General features: G+C 42.4%; 1 protein-coding gene across 1 annotated transcript in view; it reads left to right on the top strand.

Moving 5' to 3' along the window:
* LOC139733128 (methionine synthase-like) overlaps nucleotides 1–18,714 on the top strand; it is a gene marked incomplete at its 3' end in the record, with an annotated part of 224,478 nt that overhangs the window by 167,976 nt on the left and 37,788 nt on the right. The window contains 3 exon segments of the mRNA XM_071643969.1: nucleotides 11,520–11,525; nucleotides 12,415–12,513; nucleotides 13,941–14,096. Coding sequence (XP_071500070.1) covers nucleotides 11,520–11,525; nucleotides 12,415–12,513; nucleotides 13,941–14,096 — 261 coding nt within the window.

Here is an 18,714-nt window from a genome sequence, read left to right as displayed (position 1 = left end):
GCTCAGGTCCGATTGGTGAAATAATTTGAGGGTTGTCATACATGTCCGAGATGTTGGTGATGATTTTGTCAAGGATTGCGTTGTCTCGTGTAGGCTGTTTCACGATTTGCACAAATGAGTTTGAGACAATTTCTTGCAAATCCAGTCAATTGAAGTCACCAAGAATGATCACTCCCGTGTTGGGCTGATTTGTAAGGAGGCTGTCGATTGTGGTATTGATGTGTAGCAACTAGGGTGGGCGGCATTGGGGCTCTTTGGGAGGTAGTAGAATACTCTAACTGTGATATTTGACGTTCTTCGCGGAAGTCGAAGGGGCGGAGTGTGACCCATAAGCCTTCAACTTCATCGGGAACTTTGACACAATCAACCACCTTTGCATTGAGGTATTGTTTTGCAAACAAAGCGACACCTCCGCCACGGCGATCTGCCCTCGGTCGGGAAAACATGTCATAGCCAGGAACAGTAATCAAATCAGTTGGCATGTCAGGTGAAAACCAGGTTTCACAGATTGCAGCTACGTCTATAGCGTTGTTTTCTAGCACCACACTGAGCTCATCTAGCTTATTGTTCAAAGACTGGGGGTTACACAACAGCACGGCTGGCAGATTTTTTCGCTGCTTTTGTTTGTTTGAGTTTCCCTTTTGTCACTGTGTTCTTGCTATGGTGACAAGGTTTGCAGGATTGGACGTTCGTGTAGGAGTAAACATGGCCGTTCTTCTAGTCAGAATTGGACAGATAGGTCGTTGCTTATGTATCTCCGGCCCTGCATCCTCTTTTCGTGACTTTAGCAATGTTTAGGTCTTTCAATAAGTTCCATGTTTCTTTTGGTAGAAGTGGTTTTGCTGTCACTTTTCCAAATTGTCTGTAGGGCGTGAACGGTATAACGAATAAGTGACGTCATTGTTTCTGGCACACACTATGCAGTCACACTGTGCAGTAATGTATGATAATGTACTATGGTACGGAGGCAAGTTCAATCACGCGAATAACATACCAGTCGGTGATTTACTTACATTTCACCCAACTGGCGTTGATTCTTGCTCAAAATGTCCTGGAATGGAGTCCTTACATACGTGAAACAACACAAATTATGGTTTCCTCTTATAAAGGCGGTTTTGTAGCAAAATTCCACAACCTAACCAGGAGCCCTTAAGAAGTGTGTATGCAGCCTCTGAGGGCGCAACAATATTGGACAGAGACAGAGGCAAGGAAACCCCCACCACTTTTTATCTCTGAAAGAAGAAACGGGTAACTGCATCTTCTAGTTGACACTTGCAGAGGTAGATGTAGCCCACACAGAAGAAGACTAGGCTGGGGGACAGAGGGGATGTGGGGGGACAGAGGGGGTGTGGGGGGACAGAGAGGGTGTGGGGGGACAAAGACAGGCCCTTTTGGGCGGATGAGATGAAAACTAAAAGTTTGGGTTATGTTTACGGTAAAGTTACTGTATATGCTGTTATTTTTGCATACAGATATTTGAATGAGAAGGTCACAGACATTTTCTCGAAATGTTTTCGCGAATTGACACAGAGGCCAGCAACAGCGCACTTACCACCTTAGCACATGGCAACATTTTCATGTGTTGTAACTACATGGTCCAACTGTGATTCATGAATTTCACGAAAATTAAACCCTCATGAAAATAACAGCTTTAACAGTGTGGTTTTGATATTCATTTTTCCCTATTTATCTTAGCAAGCAAAGATATTTTAAAACTTTCTAATCTTGGAGTGATAACAGATTTTTTTCATCTTGGTTTCGCCTTTCTGTTTGATTTCCTATTTCCTACCTGTTATTTTTCTTTGGTTTCACAACTGAGGTTGATAGCTCTTGTATATTTCTTACGTTCAAGTGTTATCCTTATGACGAATCAACCCTATTTTGAGAAGAAGGTTTTGTTGTTTCATTAATTTGCATACAGGCTTTCATGTATCTATGTTTTCACAGCAATGCTGGGCATGTGAACCTTGCTGTGATAGTCATTAAGGTATGAATCAGGAGCATCGTAGACCTCGTTACCCTCTCAGATGCAGAGCATAAGCATTGCCACACTGTATGATAGCCAAGGGCAGTTACATTGTTACACTGTATATACCTTAGTACACTTTAGCTCTTGAGAAATTTCCGGCAGAGACCTGCGAGCCACCCCCAGTACATCTACAGGACACTGGCATATTATACAAATAGTGAATGGTCATGAGTGCGATGGTACAAGATTTCGCACGAGGTGCCTCATCTTTCACCGAGTGCGAAATCTTGTTCCATTGCACGAGTAAAGACCATACACTATTTGTTATATGCAACACCTCAAACGTCAACGGATGTGGTCCACACAGACTCTTGAATTTAGCACAGAAATGGCCACCATTTTCCGTGAAAGACGAATGAGTAGCTGCACAGTCACAGTCACCGTGTATGTACGTACGCAAGCCAATCGGTTGAAGTTGTTTACAAAAATGAGTGATAAAAGTACGCGCTTGTAATTGTTGAGTGTGCGCGGCAACTGTTTGTTTATTGTGACATCAGAGCCGTGCGATGGAACAAAAACTTCGAGTCAATCATGAGTTTAACACGGGAGTCAATGGAAATGGGTGATGTCAGCCACGCGCTATCTATTTTTGCTCAAATGAAATTGCACGGCTGACAGCCACAGCGTGCGATAGAACTTTTAACTAGATGTCACGTGATGGGCAATCGACCCATTGGATAGCTACAATCTACTTTATTTCGCTTTCTTACCTATTCATATAATAATTGCCATTCTAATGCCAATTAGAATTGCCCCCGGCAATTTAAGAGTTCTTTGAACCCCTGTTGCCCCAGCAACGCTAGGGAAACCCCTCACACACTCCCCTATAAAGGCCCGTGCACATGCGATCTCTTCCTCTTTCTTCTGCCGCACGTGAAGTGTCACATGCCCACCGAAGTAGCTCTCAAAAGACAGATAAGATCTCTCCAAAGACAGATAAGATCTATTCTTTTTTACATTCGTATCCCGATTTTTCGGTCAGATATTATACAGATAGATTCTTCTCCTATTGAACTTTCTTTCAGCTTCCTTCTTAGCCAAATATTGGTTTGTTAACTCGTTTGCTTCCCTTTTAGTGCAACATGCCGAACTCTTCACGGTCTTCGCCTCCCCGCTCAACTCCGGAGGCAGACAACAGCGATATACCGAATTTGAGTTCCAACATCGTACCCACTGCTAAAGCAGGGCAGGGCGGGAAGAAAAGACCTAACATCCGCACTTCTCCTGCCTCTGAACTGCCCCCTAAAAAAGGGAAAAAGAACGAGAACAAATCAAAAAGCGTACCTTGTTCTAATTCCAAACCGGTCGAAAAACCCACCTCTCAGACAGTGGTTGTTTCTGCCGCAAAGTCTACTGAAACGAACCTGGCCCCGCCAACTAAGTCGGGAAGTCGGTAGGCAACAGCGAGTTCACAAACACAAATCAGCCTGCTAATGACATTTCTAGCAGTGCAAATTTCTCACCAGCCAGCTCGATTTAACCCGCAGCGGCCTGCAATTTTTTCATGCAGGCATTACAGACAGTTTTTTTTAGGCAAAGCCAAGGAACCCTTCCCGCATGGGTGGGCGATTCTACAGGTTCCTCGGGCTTCCCGGCCTTACAGCAGTCTGTCAGCTACACTCCGGGGACCCTTCCCGCACGGGTGGGCAATTCGACAGGCCCCCAGAACCCCGCTCCAGCCACCGTATCACGAGCTCCGGCTTCCCCCGGGCCCATCGGCCTGCATACACGCGAGGTTTCTGCTCACACTGACAGACATCGTACTAACAGACAATCTCAAAGCCGAATCCGAGATAGGACTTCCCCCCGCCGTCGCGAAGGGGAAGATATCGGGTCTCGCTACCACTCTCACGAACCAAATGTTAGTTTGGGTGATTATACCGATGAGTTTGGCTATCACCTACCAAAAATAGCTTCTCCTTCGAGAAACTGGGCAGACGTTGATACATGTACAAATTTCCCATCCTCTCACTCAGTACACTCTTATCAGATCAGATAGTCGGGAAAGCCATTTTACCGATGATCAACCTCCCTCCGAGAAAGAAATCAAAAAGCAGGCAGGTAGAAGGGATGGTCAGGCAGCCACTGAAATACTTATGAAGTACTGCCCTCAGTTAAACGCCGAGTCTACCGATGCTGAGGGAAACAGTGAAGCCAAGCCTATATTTTGCCTGGACTCTGAATTGTCTACCCATAGTCAGGGACCCAGCGCAGTGAAACTCAACACCCCTTTTGCTGCATGCTATAATAAACTGGCTCACTCATCCCTGGATCCACACTCATGTCGACTTGACTCGCCCTCCAGGTTTCGCTTCAACAACAAGGATTTTAATGCCATATTTAGCACCCCCTTAGTCCCAGAGGCAGCATTGTTGGGAGGTGCACATGCCCGTAAAACTAACTTCAATGGAATGAGACCACTTGCATTTAGAAAGACAGACTTGCATATTTCTCTCATTGACAGAGTAGCACGCCCCTCTTTAGTTATTTGATCCCAAAGGGAAGCAGACCACCTAGCAATCGACAAAGAAGATCAGAAAGAGATTTCTAACCTATTTGTCCGTATCTCGGACCTTCAGTTTGAACAGGCCGCCCGAACAGCATTACTGTGCACCAAATTCCGCAGAACTCAGGTAATGGAACAGCTCAAGCTGGAAAAGGAAGGTGACACCATACTCGGAAAACTGCCATATGCGGGTGCAGATCTTTTTGCTGGAAAGTTTCAGCAGGTGTTGGAGGACACCATTGCGGCATCTTGCACAGCAGACGAGACCGCCTTCTTCAAACTGAGCAAGTCCAACCGCCCTTTTCGGCCCTCAAGGGAGCAAATACCTCCGCAGTCAGGATCCCTCCGGGAAGGTGGTTCTTCCCAAGGTTTCTCATATCGGAGACAACCATACAGTCAGTCGTACAGGCCATCATTCGATTCTTGCAGGCCAGAGAGTAGAGAGCGTGGTGGAAGACCGTTCAGAAGACCTCGGGCCTTCAGTCAGCCCCCCCTCCCCCAAAAACGCAGTCAACCGCCCCTCAGTAGGACCGCTCATCGCAGTTATGACTATCTAAAATTGTGTTCAGGGCAAACCCCAGTAGGGGGCAGACTCTAAAGTATTTGCCCAGCAATTGTCACAGATAACAACAGACAAATTGGTTCTTTCAATAATGCCCCCAAGCTGACACACTCGGACATGCTCCCAAATATAAGCAAGAAAACAAAACTGCCAACAAACCCAAGAAAAAGAAGGGTCTTACTAGAAGAAATAGGGTCCTTACTAAACAAACGGGCAATCAAACAGGTTCACACAAGAAGGCATCTTGTAATCTCCTCAGTCTTCTTGACTCTCAAGCGAAAAGGCGGTTTCCGCATGGTGTTGAATGTAAAAAAGCTGAACCGCTATATTGCAAACTCAACATTCAAAATGAAAAATCTTCGCAACATACTTCCTCTCATCAAAGCAAACGACTGGGCGCCATCCATAGATCTAGCAGACGCCTATCTTCACGTCCCCATTGCTTGTGCAGCACAGCATCTTTTCGGCTTCGCAGTGGGAAACAAAATGTACCAGTATCGGGCTCTACCGTTCGGTCTCAAGACTGCACCAGCATATTTACGTGAATTGTACAGACAATTGCAACCCACTTACGACAAAGGGGCATCAGAATTTTCGTCTATCTAGATGACTGGCTTGTGGTAGCAGACACTGCAGAAATGCTGGGCCATCACTTAAACATAACGCTAGATCTGGTTGAAGTCCCAGCTCAAACCCACTCAAAGTCCAGAATTCTTGGGCGCCAAACTCTACCTAAAGCTTGACCTCTCCCTCACAGAATAGACAGGGTACATCAAGTAGGGGGTTCTTGCTAAGCAAAACTCGAGCACAGGCCAAACACTGGCTATAGTTTTGGGGCCTCCTCGCAAGCCTCATGGATACGGTCTCAGAGTGCAGAAGGAGGATGAGAAAAATCCAAATGGCATTCTTAAATCAGTATCGCCCACAAAGGGACCCGATGACAAAAGTTTTCATTCGTATGAGAACTATGACATAGGCTGTTCATTGATGGCTTACCCCAAATGCCTTACAGGACCTAAAGCCTTTCATACCCCCAGTCCCATCCCTGACTATTCTTACAAACGCGTCAAGCATGGGGTGGGGTGCAGTGCTAAACTCGGACTAAGTTCAAGGAACTTGGTGAGAAAAGGAAAGAGGTCGGCACATAAACATTTTAGAAATGCAGGTGATACAAAATGCTCTGTACACTTTCAAAGACAGAGTTCGGAAGGAAGCGGTTCTGATAAAGTCAGACAACCTCACAGTAGTATCCTACGTAAACAAACAGGGGGGCACAAGATCAAAACATTTGTGCAATCTAACCCTAGAGATTCTAAATTGGTGCGATTCTGTGGAAACAAGACTATTAGCCTCACACATGCCAGGAAAAGAAAACTATGTGGCAGACTTTTTGTCAAGGGGAAGTTATCTCCCCTCAGAGTGGCAACTCACTCCAAGCTTTGTCAAACGGATCTTCAACAAATTCGGACTTCCCCAAGTCGACCTGTTTGCATCGACTCTGAACAGGCAGCTGCCAGTGTATTGCACGAAACAACGACCCAGCAGCTCTAACGACGGACGCCTTCACAATGCCGTGGAGCAGCTTTCTGGGGTATCCATCTCCCTCATTTGTACTGATACCAAGAGTATTACAAAAAGTGCAAGCGGACAAAGCGACCCTTCTTCTGATAGCCCCCTGGTGGCCGAAACGCCCATGGTTCCCTACACTGGTAGACCTCCTGATCTTCCCTCCAGTCATACCCCAGACAGGGAGGACCTCCTCCTTCAACCAGGGACAACGACACGTCAGCCCAATGTGCCCAATCTAAAGCTGACATTTTGGGCCATTTCAGGAAAACCGCATCCCAGGCGGGCCTTTCTGGAAGGGCTGCAGAGCTATCCTCCACATTCCTTAGATTGACTACAAGGACTACCCACGACTCTAGACTGCAGTACTACTTCAAATGGTGCAACGATAAGGAGGTGGATCCTTCCACAGCACCTGTAGGTGAAATTGCAGAATTCCTCCTGCACCTATTTGATAAAAGCTTAGCCCTCTCGACCATCAGATGCTACAGATCAGCTATCTCAGCCTTGCATAAAGGCTTCGTGAATGGAGAGACGGTAAGGCTCATCAACACACCTGTCTAGACTAATGAAATTTTCTTTTCCTGTCTAGGCCTCCCAAGAAGAAACTGAGTCCATCTTGGAGTTTATTGAGAGTCTTGCGTGCCCTGTCTGAGGCCCCCTCTGAGCCCATGCATAACAGCTCTCTTGCTAATCTAACCATGAAAACCATTTTCCTCATAGCAGCTGCATGTGGGAGAAGATGCAGTTTTCTTGATGCTTTCTCAACTAAACCTGGACATATTCGTTGGGAAACTAACGAGGTTAGGCTTATACCCAATGCTAAATTTGTGGCTAAGAACCAGACCATGAAATTTTCTCCAGATGAGACCTTCATTCCTTCTCTTAAGACTCTGTCCTCAATATCCCAGGACAGACTATGGTGCCAGGTACAGGCCTTGAAATGGTACCTACACAGAATCAAGGACTTTCATACTTCAGATAATCTGTTTGTCAGTATCAACTCTCCCCATGGGCCTGTCTCCCCTGATACCATTTCACGTTGGATAGTGCAGGCCATTAAAGCTGGGGGTACGACTACCATCCTCACTCAGAAGGTACGGGCCCATGATACTAGGGGTAAGGCTTCCTCCTGGGCCCTTTTTCAGGGAGTTCCACTTGAAGACATACTAAGGGCCACTTACTGGCATAATCCTAACACATTTACATCCTGCTATTTATCAGATGTGATTTCAAGTGAGTCTACCTTTGCCTCCGCAGTCCTCTCTTGCCCTAGTAAGAAGTAGTTCCCATCCTTGATTGAACCACATTGCCCTGACGAGGAGCCAGCTCACTTAGTCGTGGTCGATAAGATGGGGAAAGTTTTCCTTCTTTCCTTACGAATGAGGCCTTCTCCCACAGTCCCTCTATCCACTGATCTGTTGAAATCTGGCAATTATTATATGGATAGGTAAGTAAAGCGAAATGAAGTAGATATGTATGTTCCGTATCAAACATTTTATCTATGAGGTGAGCTTCACTTACCTATGGGTCCCTCCCTCCTCCCAGCTCTGCGGTTTCAGCCTGTACGCCGGCATCGAAAGAGGAAGAGATCGTGCGTGCACGGGCCTTTATAGCGGAGTGTGTGAGGGGTTTCCCTAGCGTTGCCGGGGCAACAGGGGTTCAAAAAACTTTTAAGCTACCAGGTGCAATTGTAATTTGCATTACAATGGCAATTATTATATGGATTGGTAAGTAAAGCTCACCTCGTAGATAAAATGTTCGATACTGAACATATATTTCTAATTAGGTGTTGTATAAATCCCACCGATCACTAGCCAGCCGGGGGATTTTTCAAGAATTGGCTGGTGGCCGGTGGAAGATCGTCCAGTTGCAGGTAGAGTCAACTGGTGACAGACAGGAAATCGACAGGACATAGCTCAAGCATTGCTGGGGCTTTACAGTCTGCCTGACATCTCCAAAAATCTTGGGGCGATGCCTATATTCCAGCAGCGACTGAGCAGGCTACAAATCAGGTGTTCAGGACCACACAGTCACATCATCAAGAAAGAATACATAGTGTACCGTGAAGCCTTCTACTACTGAACAGATACACCTGTCATCATAATTTGGGTCAACTTTTTGTGTGACAAGTTCAACCTTGATGTTTTATCAGCCTATACTGCAAGTTTCAGACTTACTAAAATGAGTACCCAAAATCACAGTTGTTTTGAGTAAAAATTGTTTTGCAACCCTAGTGAATTGAATAATATGTGACTCCAGCTTCAGGGCAGCAGTACAATGTGGAGAATGAGCTTGGATTAGCAGTTGCTAGAGAGCAGAGGTTATGAACTTGTGCAAAACTCTCACTCAAGCTGTGGATCCAAAATTGACAGGCTGAAAAAAGTTCTTTATAATATTTGATATTTCTAAATCTTCACAAATCCAAATTTCAAATGTTCCCTTCTACCTCAGCTAAAATCTGATTTTTCTTGGCTATAGTGCCAGCAACTTGTGGCTCCTTTTGATGTAACAGGTCATATACATGTACTGTATTGTTGGCTCTGCATGCACCCAGTTGCAACTGCCACATGTAAAAGTCTAGATACCAGCTGGAAATGCCTGCGTGTGGCTGTTGCTTTATCATTTCACATAAAGTGGACCCAATAATAATAATACAGAAGCTCTGATCGTTTAGACAAGGCTCAACACTAGTGCTTGCCCGCTTTTCCTGGGCAAGTAAATTTCATGCCAGGCAAGTAAAATTATAAAAATTGTAAAATTCACTGCTCTATCGGGCAAGTAAAATATCATTCATAAAATGGAGAGAAAATAAAACTCTTACCCAAAGCAAGCCAATTGTGTGTAGACTTTGTTTGCATTGAAAAGTAATTTATCTGCAAAGACAAAGCTTGTGTGATTGCTAACAAGCCCAGGAAGCAGTAACCCGATGTAAGACTATTGTGTGGGTAAGGAGCCGAGGCAGTGCTGGGCTGTTCAAAGCCCTGAGCAGCATAAGGTGCCAGCCATCTCAATGCCAGAACCATGTTCAAACAGCTAATTGAGTTGAGAGAAGAGAACTAAAGTCAGTGAAAGAAAAAATGATATTGATTGTATGGTTGTTGAGTGATGGCACATTATAAAATTAAAAGAAGTCATTAAATTCCATGCATTAATTTGCTGTCTGACTCTGGTGATCACTGAGAGTGTGCATATTTGTCGTCTTCGCTTTCCCTTTTGCCCCTTATCCCTTTTGTGTAGCAATGGTGACTGTAATCTATCATCACAATCTTTTATATGCACATTATTCAGTAGGATCAATTGATGAACATAAACACCTTGCCCAGGGAGGATGAAATAACTTCTTTATCAAATTCATTGATACATCAGAACCAGGCTTCCTTCTCTTCAGCCGTGTGAAAAATTAAATAAAATTATTACATAAATGTTCAGAGATACAAAGTACATTGTACAGTCAACCTCAGCCAAGTCAAATCTATTGGGACTGATGAAAACAATTTGACTTATGTGAAATTCAATATCTGCAGAAGTTTTTTTTATTTTTTTTATTTACATTTCCTGATGAATTTTCATTATGCAATGTCTTTTTGTATTGGGAGCAATATGTTGTATGTATTGTGTTTGTTTTTGAGTTTTATGTAAATGAATCATGAAGCTCAATTATTGGACTGGGATAATTGAAATGCATATCATGTAATGTTTTTTAGGTAGTGTGGACAGATTGCATGTACATGTATTTATCTTCATTTTTCACTCTCGGTAAGTCATGATCATCATCAATCACATCATTCATCATCAATAATACATGCAGGCCTACAATCACCAAAAAGTGCAGAGGACACAAATAAGTCATACAAATATTGTACTGGTTTTTAGTTGGTTTTATACACATTAACTCACATCAACAGAATCAAAATCTTGTGTTCATATCATGCAGCTTCACCGTCTGAATCACTGTAGCTGACTGTTTAGATTGGTACATATGAAAGAGTTGCATACATGTATGCCTGCTCTCCGCCCTGTTGGATCTCGTTTAACATGGGAAATAGACATAAAAAATCATGCTTTTTGATGAAATGACTGTAAATATTTACAAATTACTGTAAGTCTTGGTTTTTGTCGAGCCCACCAGAGGTGAGGGGAGACTAAGGGATCGCCTGCGGCGTCCGTCGTCCGTCCATCATCTGTCCGTAACACTATAAAAACTTGAATAACTCTGTACTCTGGGCTTTAATTTGAATCAAACTTGGAGGGAAGAGTGGTCATACAAAGTTTTACCTTTTGCCAAGTATGAAGGTCACCTCAAGGTTAAAGGTCACAGGCAGGAGTCAATGAACTTTAAAGGGCCCAATGTTCAGTTTTTAGGGCGCGTTTCGATTATGGGCCATAACTTTTGATCCGTAAGTCTATTTGTGACCAAACTTGGATGGTGGATGTACCTTGGGGAGTTGATGGTCACCACATGGTCAAAGGTCACAGGCAGGGGTCAATGAACTTTTAGGGCCCAATGTACTGTGCATTTAATTATGACTCCTAACTTTTGATCCATAGGTCCATTTGTGAACAAAATTTAAAAAATGGTGTTGTACGTTTGTGGGCAAGACACATTACGGCACTTGCCTTGTTTTTTACAAACCTTCAGGCGGAATTTTAAACTTTAAAATTTTTTGCGTACAATGATATTATATTTGATATTATTTAATGAGGAAAAGAGAGTTACAAAATTGACATTAAAATGTCCACATTTTCAGCTTTTTTATGGAGATTTTACTATATTTCGAGATTTTTGAGGCTCAGGGTATGATCGAAGACCAGCCAAATTTTACTGGAGTATGGTGTCAATTTTCATCAGGCAGCTCAAGGTTAATTTTACAGTGGTTCCTGTTTGTCGAGAGGAAATGGTTGCAGTTTTAGGATCAAATTATGTATAGTTTTCTGAAAATTTCTGGTTAGATAAGATATTATAGTGCATGGGTCTGAGTGTCCTCCACACATCCCTCTGGGTGCCATACCTGATTGTGAGGATTTTTTTTTCCAAACCCTGCTGCGTCACCTGCTCATGGCTCGCTTCTAATAGACTTTCCTGCATAGTACATGTAATTTACGTTCTACTCAGCTGAGAAAATTAAGGTTAACTTTGATTGGACCCATGGAAGTGTTTATTTGAAGAATGATGTATTTCCCTTCATATATCTATGAAAGAATGCATGTTTTAACAATGGGGGGGGGGGGCGGGGGGGAGACTTCAACTTGTGCAATGAATATAACATGTATTCATACAAATCTGGACTTGAAATTATCTTTGAAATACCCAAATTCGACTTGTAAATAGATTGTCTACATGAAAGATTATTTTAAAGAAGTAAGTAAAGAGAAATTGGGAATTTTCTTAGCTTCAACTTTGCTGAGCTTTTGACTTATGCAAGGTCTACTTAGGCGAAGTGAGAAATAATTGTTTTTTATGTTGTTTTTCTACATTTATGTGTAGTTTCAGGCAAATAAAAATATGAAAACATAAGATAGGTCTTTTTGATTCCTCTAGTGTTTAATGTCAATATTCGCACATCAGGAAATTAAAATTTTTGTGCAGTTTACAAAATTACATCATGTAATGCACGAGCCTTTACAATGCTTAATTACACATTTCCATTGTTCACCAGTAGAGGGGAAGGAAGTTTTCCTTCTGAAAATGTCATGACAAATGTTAGATGATTAAGTCTCACATGGAGAAATGTTATTTGTGTCTTTCAGGGCATAGATAAATATGCCATTGAAGATGTGGAGGAGGCAAGACAAAACACTGCCAAGTACCCCAGGCCACTTCACATCATTGAAGGCCCCTTGATGAAGGTGAGTAGAATGTGTTGAGAGAAATAAACAAATTGCGGAGCCTAATTAAATTCAGCACTACTCAGGGTTATGTGAGAGTAAAGTAGGCATTGAGGGAGAAAGGTTTGAGGTAGCACCATGTGTATGTAGTCTGTTTAGGGATCGTGGCTGGACAAAGAAGAGCCTAGACAGAGGGGAGTTGAGGAAGGAACTGACTTGGGGGGGAATGGAAGGAAGGCATATAGTGACAAGTGAGGGGCAGTAGAGAGCTGGAAGTTGAAGTTGCACTAGTGGAGACGGGAGAAAAGGAGACGGAGAGAGTGGTAAGTTAGAATATAGTGAAACTCAAGTAAAAGGTTTGGACATCGCTGGGAGGAGAAAGATGAAGTAGAAGGGAGGGGGAGAGGGAAAAGTTGAAGGTTGGAAAATCATTGAGATAGGAGAGGGAAGTGGAGATTCATGAAATCAACTGGAAGAAACAAAGTCCATATCGTTCACGGACTTCATCAAAGGTCAAAGCCAAAGGTTACTGTGTGTAATATGCACAAATGTCAATATCAAGCCTTTAGCTTCGTCTAGGAATGTCTCGTAGAGTTGTAATGAAAACACAAAAAAGACAGTTATTTGCTGGAAATGATAGTGGAGATACTGTAGTCAAAGGTCATTGCACTGTTATTGACATTGGGTGATTTCAAGTTCGTTGCTAGTGCTGGTGCTAGTGCTAGCCCCCAAATAACTGCCTTAGATTGAGCTCCAACACCAACGGTCAGATTAACGAGGTAATACCAATCAAAATTATGGATCCCCAGCATTAGGTGCTAGCATCGCACTACCTTGATGTCCACAGGAATTGCTTGACAAAAAAGTGATGGCGCATAGTTGAAGTCAAATATAAAAAGATGTAGCCGTGACTGCTTAATAGTTTTAGGTACATAATGAGGAAGACTGATTAAAATGCCACAAATGTCATCTCTTCTTTAATACCAATAATCTTAATTTTGCTCCCAGGGTCAGATTTATGGAGCCATGTCGAGAGTGTTCGTGTATGTTATGTGGGCGACCATTGCATTATCATAGACTTTGCATATAAAACGTTTATCTATTATAGAAGTAAATGTGGGTCTCGCATGGCAACGCTGACACCAGCACCGAACTTGAAATGACAATAATAGATAATCCCTAGGGGCTAGTGTTAGTTAATCGGGAAAAAGCATGTAAATCGTTAGCACAAACAATGCAGCTTGGTTCAGCAGATGACATTCAACACCAAGCCCAGCACCAGCAACCGGAAATACGTCATGATTTTGAGGTCAACCTCCCAACACTGACTGATTTAAAGTTCGGTTTTATCACTGGTGCTAGTGTGTAAGTGCATTGAATTGCTAAAGGAAGAGTAGTATGAGTGTTGTTATGCTGTGACGAATTATTATGTTATTATCTTTTCACAGGGTATGAGTGTTGTGGGAGACCTGTTTGGGGCAGGTAAGATGTTCCTTCCCCAGGTCATTAAGTCAGCACGTGTCATGAAGAAGGCTGTCGGTCACCTGATACCATTCATGGAGAAGGGGAAGGAGGAGTCACTGGCAGGTTCTGATCGGAGTGAGGTAAAATAGTGCATGATGTAGGTTTATGGAAATGAAGATATTGCCAGCATATCAAAACACTTACATTTGTAGATGCAAAATTTAGGTGTGATTTAACCCTTTATCTGTTGCACAGTACGGCCCAAATTTCAGGGCATTTTGCAGTGTGCATACGTGTCTTGTTGATGGCCTTTTCTGATTGCTATTGTTGACATTAATGCACCATGTTATCACCGGCGTAAATCCGTACCAATCCGTCACCATCACATACAATCATGATTACAAGCCCATAACTGGACCAATGCCGGGGGGGGGGGCTTCCAGAAAACACAGGGATCAAATGTTTGCATCCCCCACTTTTTTGTTGTTGCATGAAATATAAGGTGGTAGGGAAGTGGCAGCAAAAAATATGAAGATTTGTGTTCTTGTTCTTGCTTTGTTTTTCCTTCAGTCAGCAGAGACTTCGGCCGAAAATCGCACTTTAAATATATGAAGACTTTTTTGTTGTTTCTCTTTTCTTCTGTTTTTCCTTTTGCTTGACAACCGATTTGACAACCCCTCCCACTTTCAAAGGGGAGCTTGGTGGGGGCTGCCTCCGCCCCCACTTTTTTTCTTCTTTTTTTTTTTCAGAAGACACATTGATCAAATGTTTGCATCCCCCACTTTTTTTTTCTTTTTTGCATGAAATGTAAGGTGGGAGGGAAGTGGCAGCAAAAAATATGAAGACCTTTGTTCTTGTTATTTCTCTTTTCTTCTGTTTTTGTCGAGCCCACCGGAAGTGCGGGGAGACTAAGGGATCGCCTGCAGCGTCTGTCCGTCCATCGTCCATCCGTAATGCTACAAAAACTTGAATAACTCTCTACTGAGGACTTCAATTTCAATCAAACTTTGAGGGAAGAGTGGTTATACAAAGTTAAACATTTTACCAAACATGAAGGTCACCTCAAAGTCAAAGGTCACAGGCAGGGGTCAATGAACTTTAGGGCCCAGTGTTAAGTTTTTACGGTGCGTTTTGATTATGGCTCATAACTTTTGATCCCTATGTCTGCTTGTGACCACACTTGGATGGTAGATGTCCCTTGGGGAGTTGAAGGTCATCACGAGGTCGAAGGTCACATACGGGTCAACAAACTTTTAGGGCCCAATGTTAAGTTTTTACGGCGCATTTTGATTATGGCTCGTAACTGTTGATCCCTATGTCCATTTTTGACCAAACTTGGCTGGTAAATGCCCCTTGAGGAGTTCAAGGTCACCACAAGATCAAAGGTCATAGATGGGGTCAATGAACTTCCGGAAGTTAGACAAACAGTAATTTTTTCTACGCGAATGGGCGAGAGACATTTTGGCACTTGCCTTGTTCTATTGCGTTTCTCAATTTTCTTGATTTAAGTCAAAACAATCATCCCAAGGGGTGTTGTTTCGTTTTCATAATGGGGGTGTAGCAAAACAAGGAAAATATGTGCGAGAGAGTGGTGTGACTGAGGGGGGGGGGGGAATTGAAGGGGCAGGGGCATTGATCTATTTTCATGATGGGGGTGGGGGACTTTGAATTGGAATATTTGTGCGAGGGAGTGGAGTGACCGGGGGGGATGGGATGGGGGGTTCCTCCCTCCCACACAAAGAAGATTTTGCATTTTAAGACCTGAAATTCAGCGATCTGGAGCACACTTTTGGTGAAATTTTGGATTTTTTTGTCCTATCAGAAGTGTAAAAAAAGAAATATTCACAGATAATTGAATGACTAAATTGTATTTAAGCTCTTGTTCCACATGTGCGACATCACTGTGTAGGCCTACGAAATGATATGTGGAAGTTGTCAGGGGAAGGGGGAGAGTGTTATAGGGGGTAATCCCCTCCTACACAATGGAGCTTTTGCATTTTTATGATTGACATGGAACGATCTGATACACACTTTTGAGGAATATTCGGAAAATCCCCAAAGTGTGCAGAGCCTTAATCAATGCATGAGAACCGAGCAGGGGAAAGGTAGATTAAAAGAGGATGAGAGAACTTTTAAGTTTATTTGAATTGAAGTGATATATCTGATGCACACGTTAATGAAGCATTTGGAAATCTGTCAATCTGGTGTACTAAGTCTAAAGGAAAAGGACTGAATGGGGGAGGGGTGGGAAGGGGTATCCCTTTCCCACTCGAAAGAGATTTTGCATTTTCAGAATTGAAATTCAGCAATCTGGTGCACACTTTGGATAAATATTGGATATTTGGATAATTGAAAATTTATTGGGAGACAAAATGACATGTTCAGAATTGAAATTCAGCCATCTTGGGATGAAATTTTTAGACAGTTTTCTATCAAAAAAACAAAATGTCCACATCTCGGGAATTACAAGGAGGAGCAAAATGATATGTTTGCCCCCCAATACTTTTATGGGGGAACCACCCCCCCCCCCCCCCCCATTGACTTGTCTGCATATGAGGGAACTTTTGGAAGTGAAAGATCTGCTGCACACTCTTTGATAAAATATTAGGAAATACGTCAATCTCAAAAGTGTACAAAGTCCCCCCCCCCCCCTTAGGATGCCTATAGATTTATAATGTATTCTGACTGTGTTATCAGAGTCGTCATCGTTTGCTCGGTGATTCAGGAAATGAAGGGGAGTTCAATTCTCCCTATCGCATATCGCTCTCCAAAATTTGAACGTGTGTGGCGCTCTAATTTTTTTACCTTAAAGTTTAATTCTTGGGATATAAACTTCCGGTTATGAACGCGCTATGTTTAAATGACTTGTATGCTTTTATGCACATTGAATGCTGAAGTACTAGTATTCATAGATTTTTATGCCTCCGCCACGAAGTGGTGCCGGAGGCATTATGTTTTCGGGTTGTCCGTCCATACGTCCGTCCGTCCGCTTTCGTTTACGCGATAACTTGAGTAATAGTTACTGGAATTTTACCAAACTTGATCCAAGTTTGAAGTATGATGGGGCAATTATTTGATTAGATTTTTGGGTGAAATCGGCTAAAGGTCAAAGGTCAAGGTCAAATCATGAAATTGTATCCGTTTACGCGATAACTCAAGACTGGATAGAGCAAATTTCACCAAACTTTGTTGGAGGATGATGTATGATGGGACAATTACTTGATTAGTTTTTCAGTGAAATCGGACAGAGGTCAAAGGTCAAAGATCAAGGTCAAATCCTAAAATTTATCCGTTTACGTGATAACTCAAAACTGGATGAACCAGCTTTCACCAAACTTGGTCCAAGGATGATGTATGATGGGACAATTAGTTGAGTCGATTTTAGTGACATTGGCAAGAGGTCAAAGGTCAAAAGGTCAAGGTCAAATGCTACAAATGTTGCAATTTCCCCCATATCTATGCAATGCCCTAAGGTATTTTCTTGAAACTTGGTGTGGACATGTACTACTGCGTAAAGATTCTCCAGAGAGAGTTTCATGTCATAAGGTCAAAGGTCAAAAGGTCAAAGGTTAGGTGAAAATGTTGCAATATCACTTTTCTCGCAAATGGTTCAGTGTATCTTTGTGGAACTTGGTACATACGCATGTACTGACTGGCAGGGATTATCTAGGGAATTTAGGGGTCATGGGTCAATAGTCAGGGGTCAAAGGTCAAGGTCAACTTGTCAAAATTTTACTATTTCCCTCATATACTAGTATATGGAATGCTTGCATTATTAGTTTCAAAACTTAATACATGCATTACCTAATGGAGATTCTCTGGGAAATTTCCAGCCAGAAGGTCAAAGGTCAAAGGTTAAGGGTCAAAGGCCAGGTTTCAATGCCCCCCCCCCCCCCCCCCAAAAAAAAAAAAAAAAATCCATTTTGTACCGTCATTACACTCTTTCTTCATACCTTGGAAATTACTCAATGCATAAACTTATAAAAAGGTCTGTCAGAATTCAAGTAAAAATTCTCAATTCCCCAAATATGTGTACCTGCTGTTTTGATAGGCGTTGTCCGAGCGCTGGACACAGTCAAACTAAACTTGACTGACACGATAGAGACTCTAGTATTCGACTTGTCTTCCTGTCCGAGCTCATAACTAATGGGCTCCTCTTGCTTTATTGGTTTCATGGTATTGGTTGCGCACGCGTACAAGTAGCAGCTTGCGCTCATACATATTCATGTTTCATGCATATCCATACATCCTCCCTTTTTTGAGAAGGAATAGAATCCTTATGAATCGAAACATGTTTCCTGTGTATACCTGGGATATGTCATTAAAACTACCGGTAAATAACAATCAAAGTAAAATGTTGGGTAATATCCTTCAATATGTATCCAAACATCAATCATTGAAAACTGATTAAAAACAAACTATCCTTTTCCTTTTGCTTTCTTAATCACACTCATGGCCACAAATTTTGGCTTAACATGAGAATAAAAGGAACAAACCTTACTACGCCTTAATCCAAAAATACCTCGTAACAAAAACTGTATTTATTTATAATATACTACTGATATAACATCATTTTATAAAATCATAACTATCATTATACTACACTAACTTTCTGAATCTATCTATTCATTTTATTCTTTTTAACTGAGGATCACAAAAATCCTTATTATATATTTGTCTAAAGACAAAAGGATAGATAACAAAATACTAACATATACTACACATAGAGCACAATTAACACTTGGGCTCCAAGCATCA

This window comes from Diadema antillarum, unplaced genomic scaffold (assembly GCF_040938485.1).
Source record: "Diadema antillarum isolate AM-2024a unplaced genomic scaffold, OU_Dant_1.0 seq00000461_RagTag, whole genome shotgun sequence".
Classification (NCBI taxonomy): domain Eukaryota; kingdom Metazoa; phylum Echinodermata; class Echinoidea; order Diadematoida; family Diadematidae; genus Diadema; species Diadema antillarum.
This window is presented reverse-complemented; position numbering and strand designations above follow the sequence as displayed.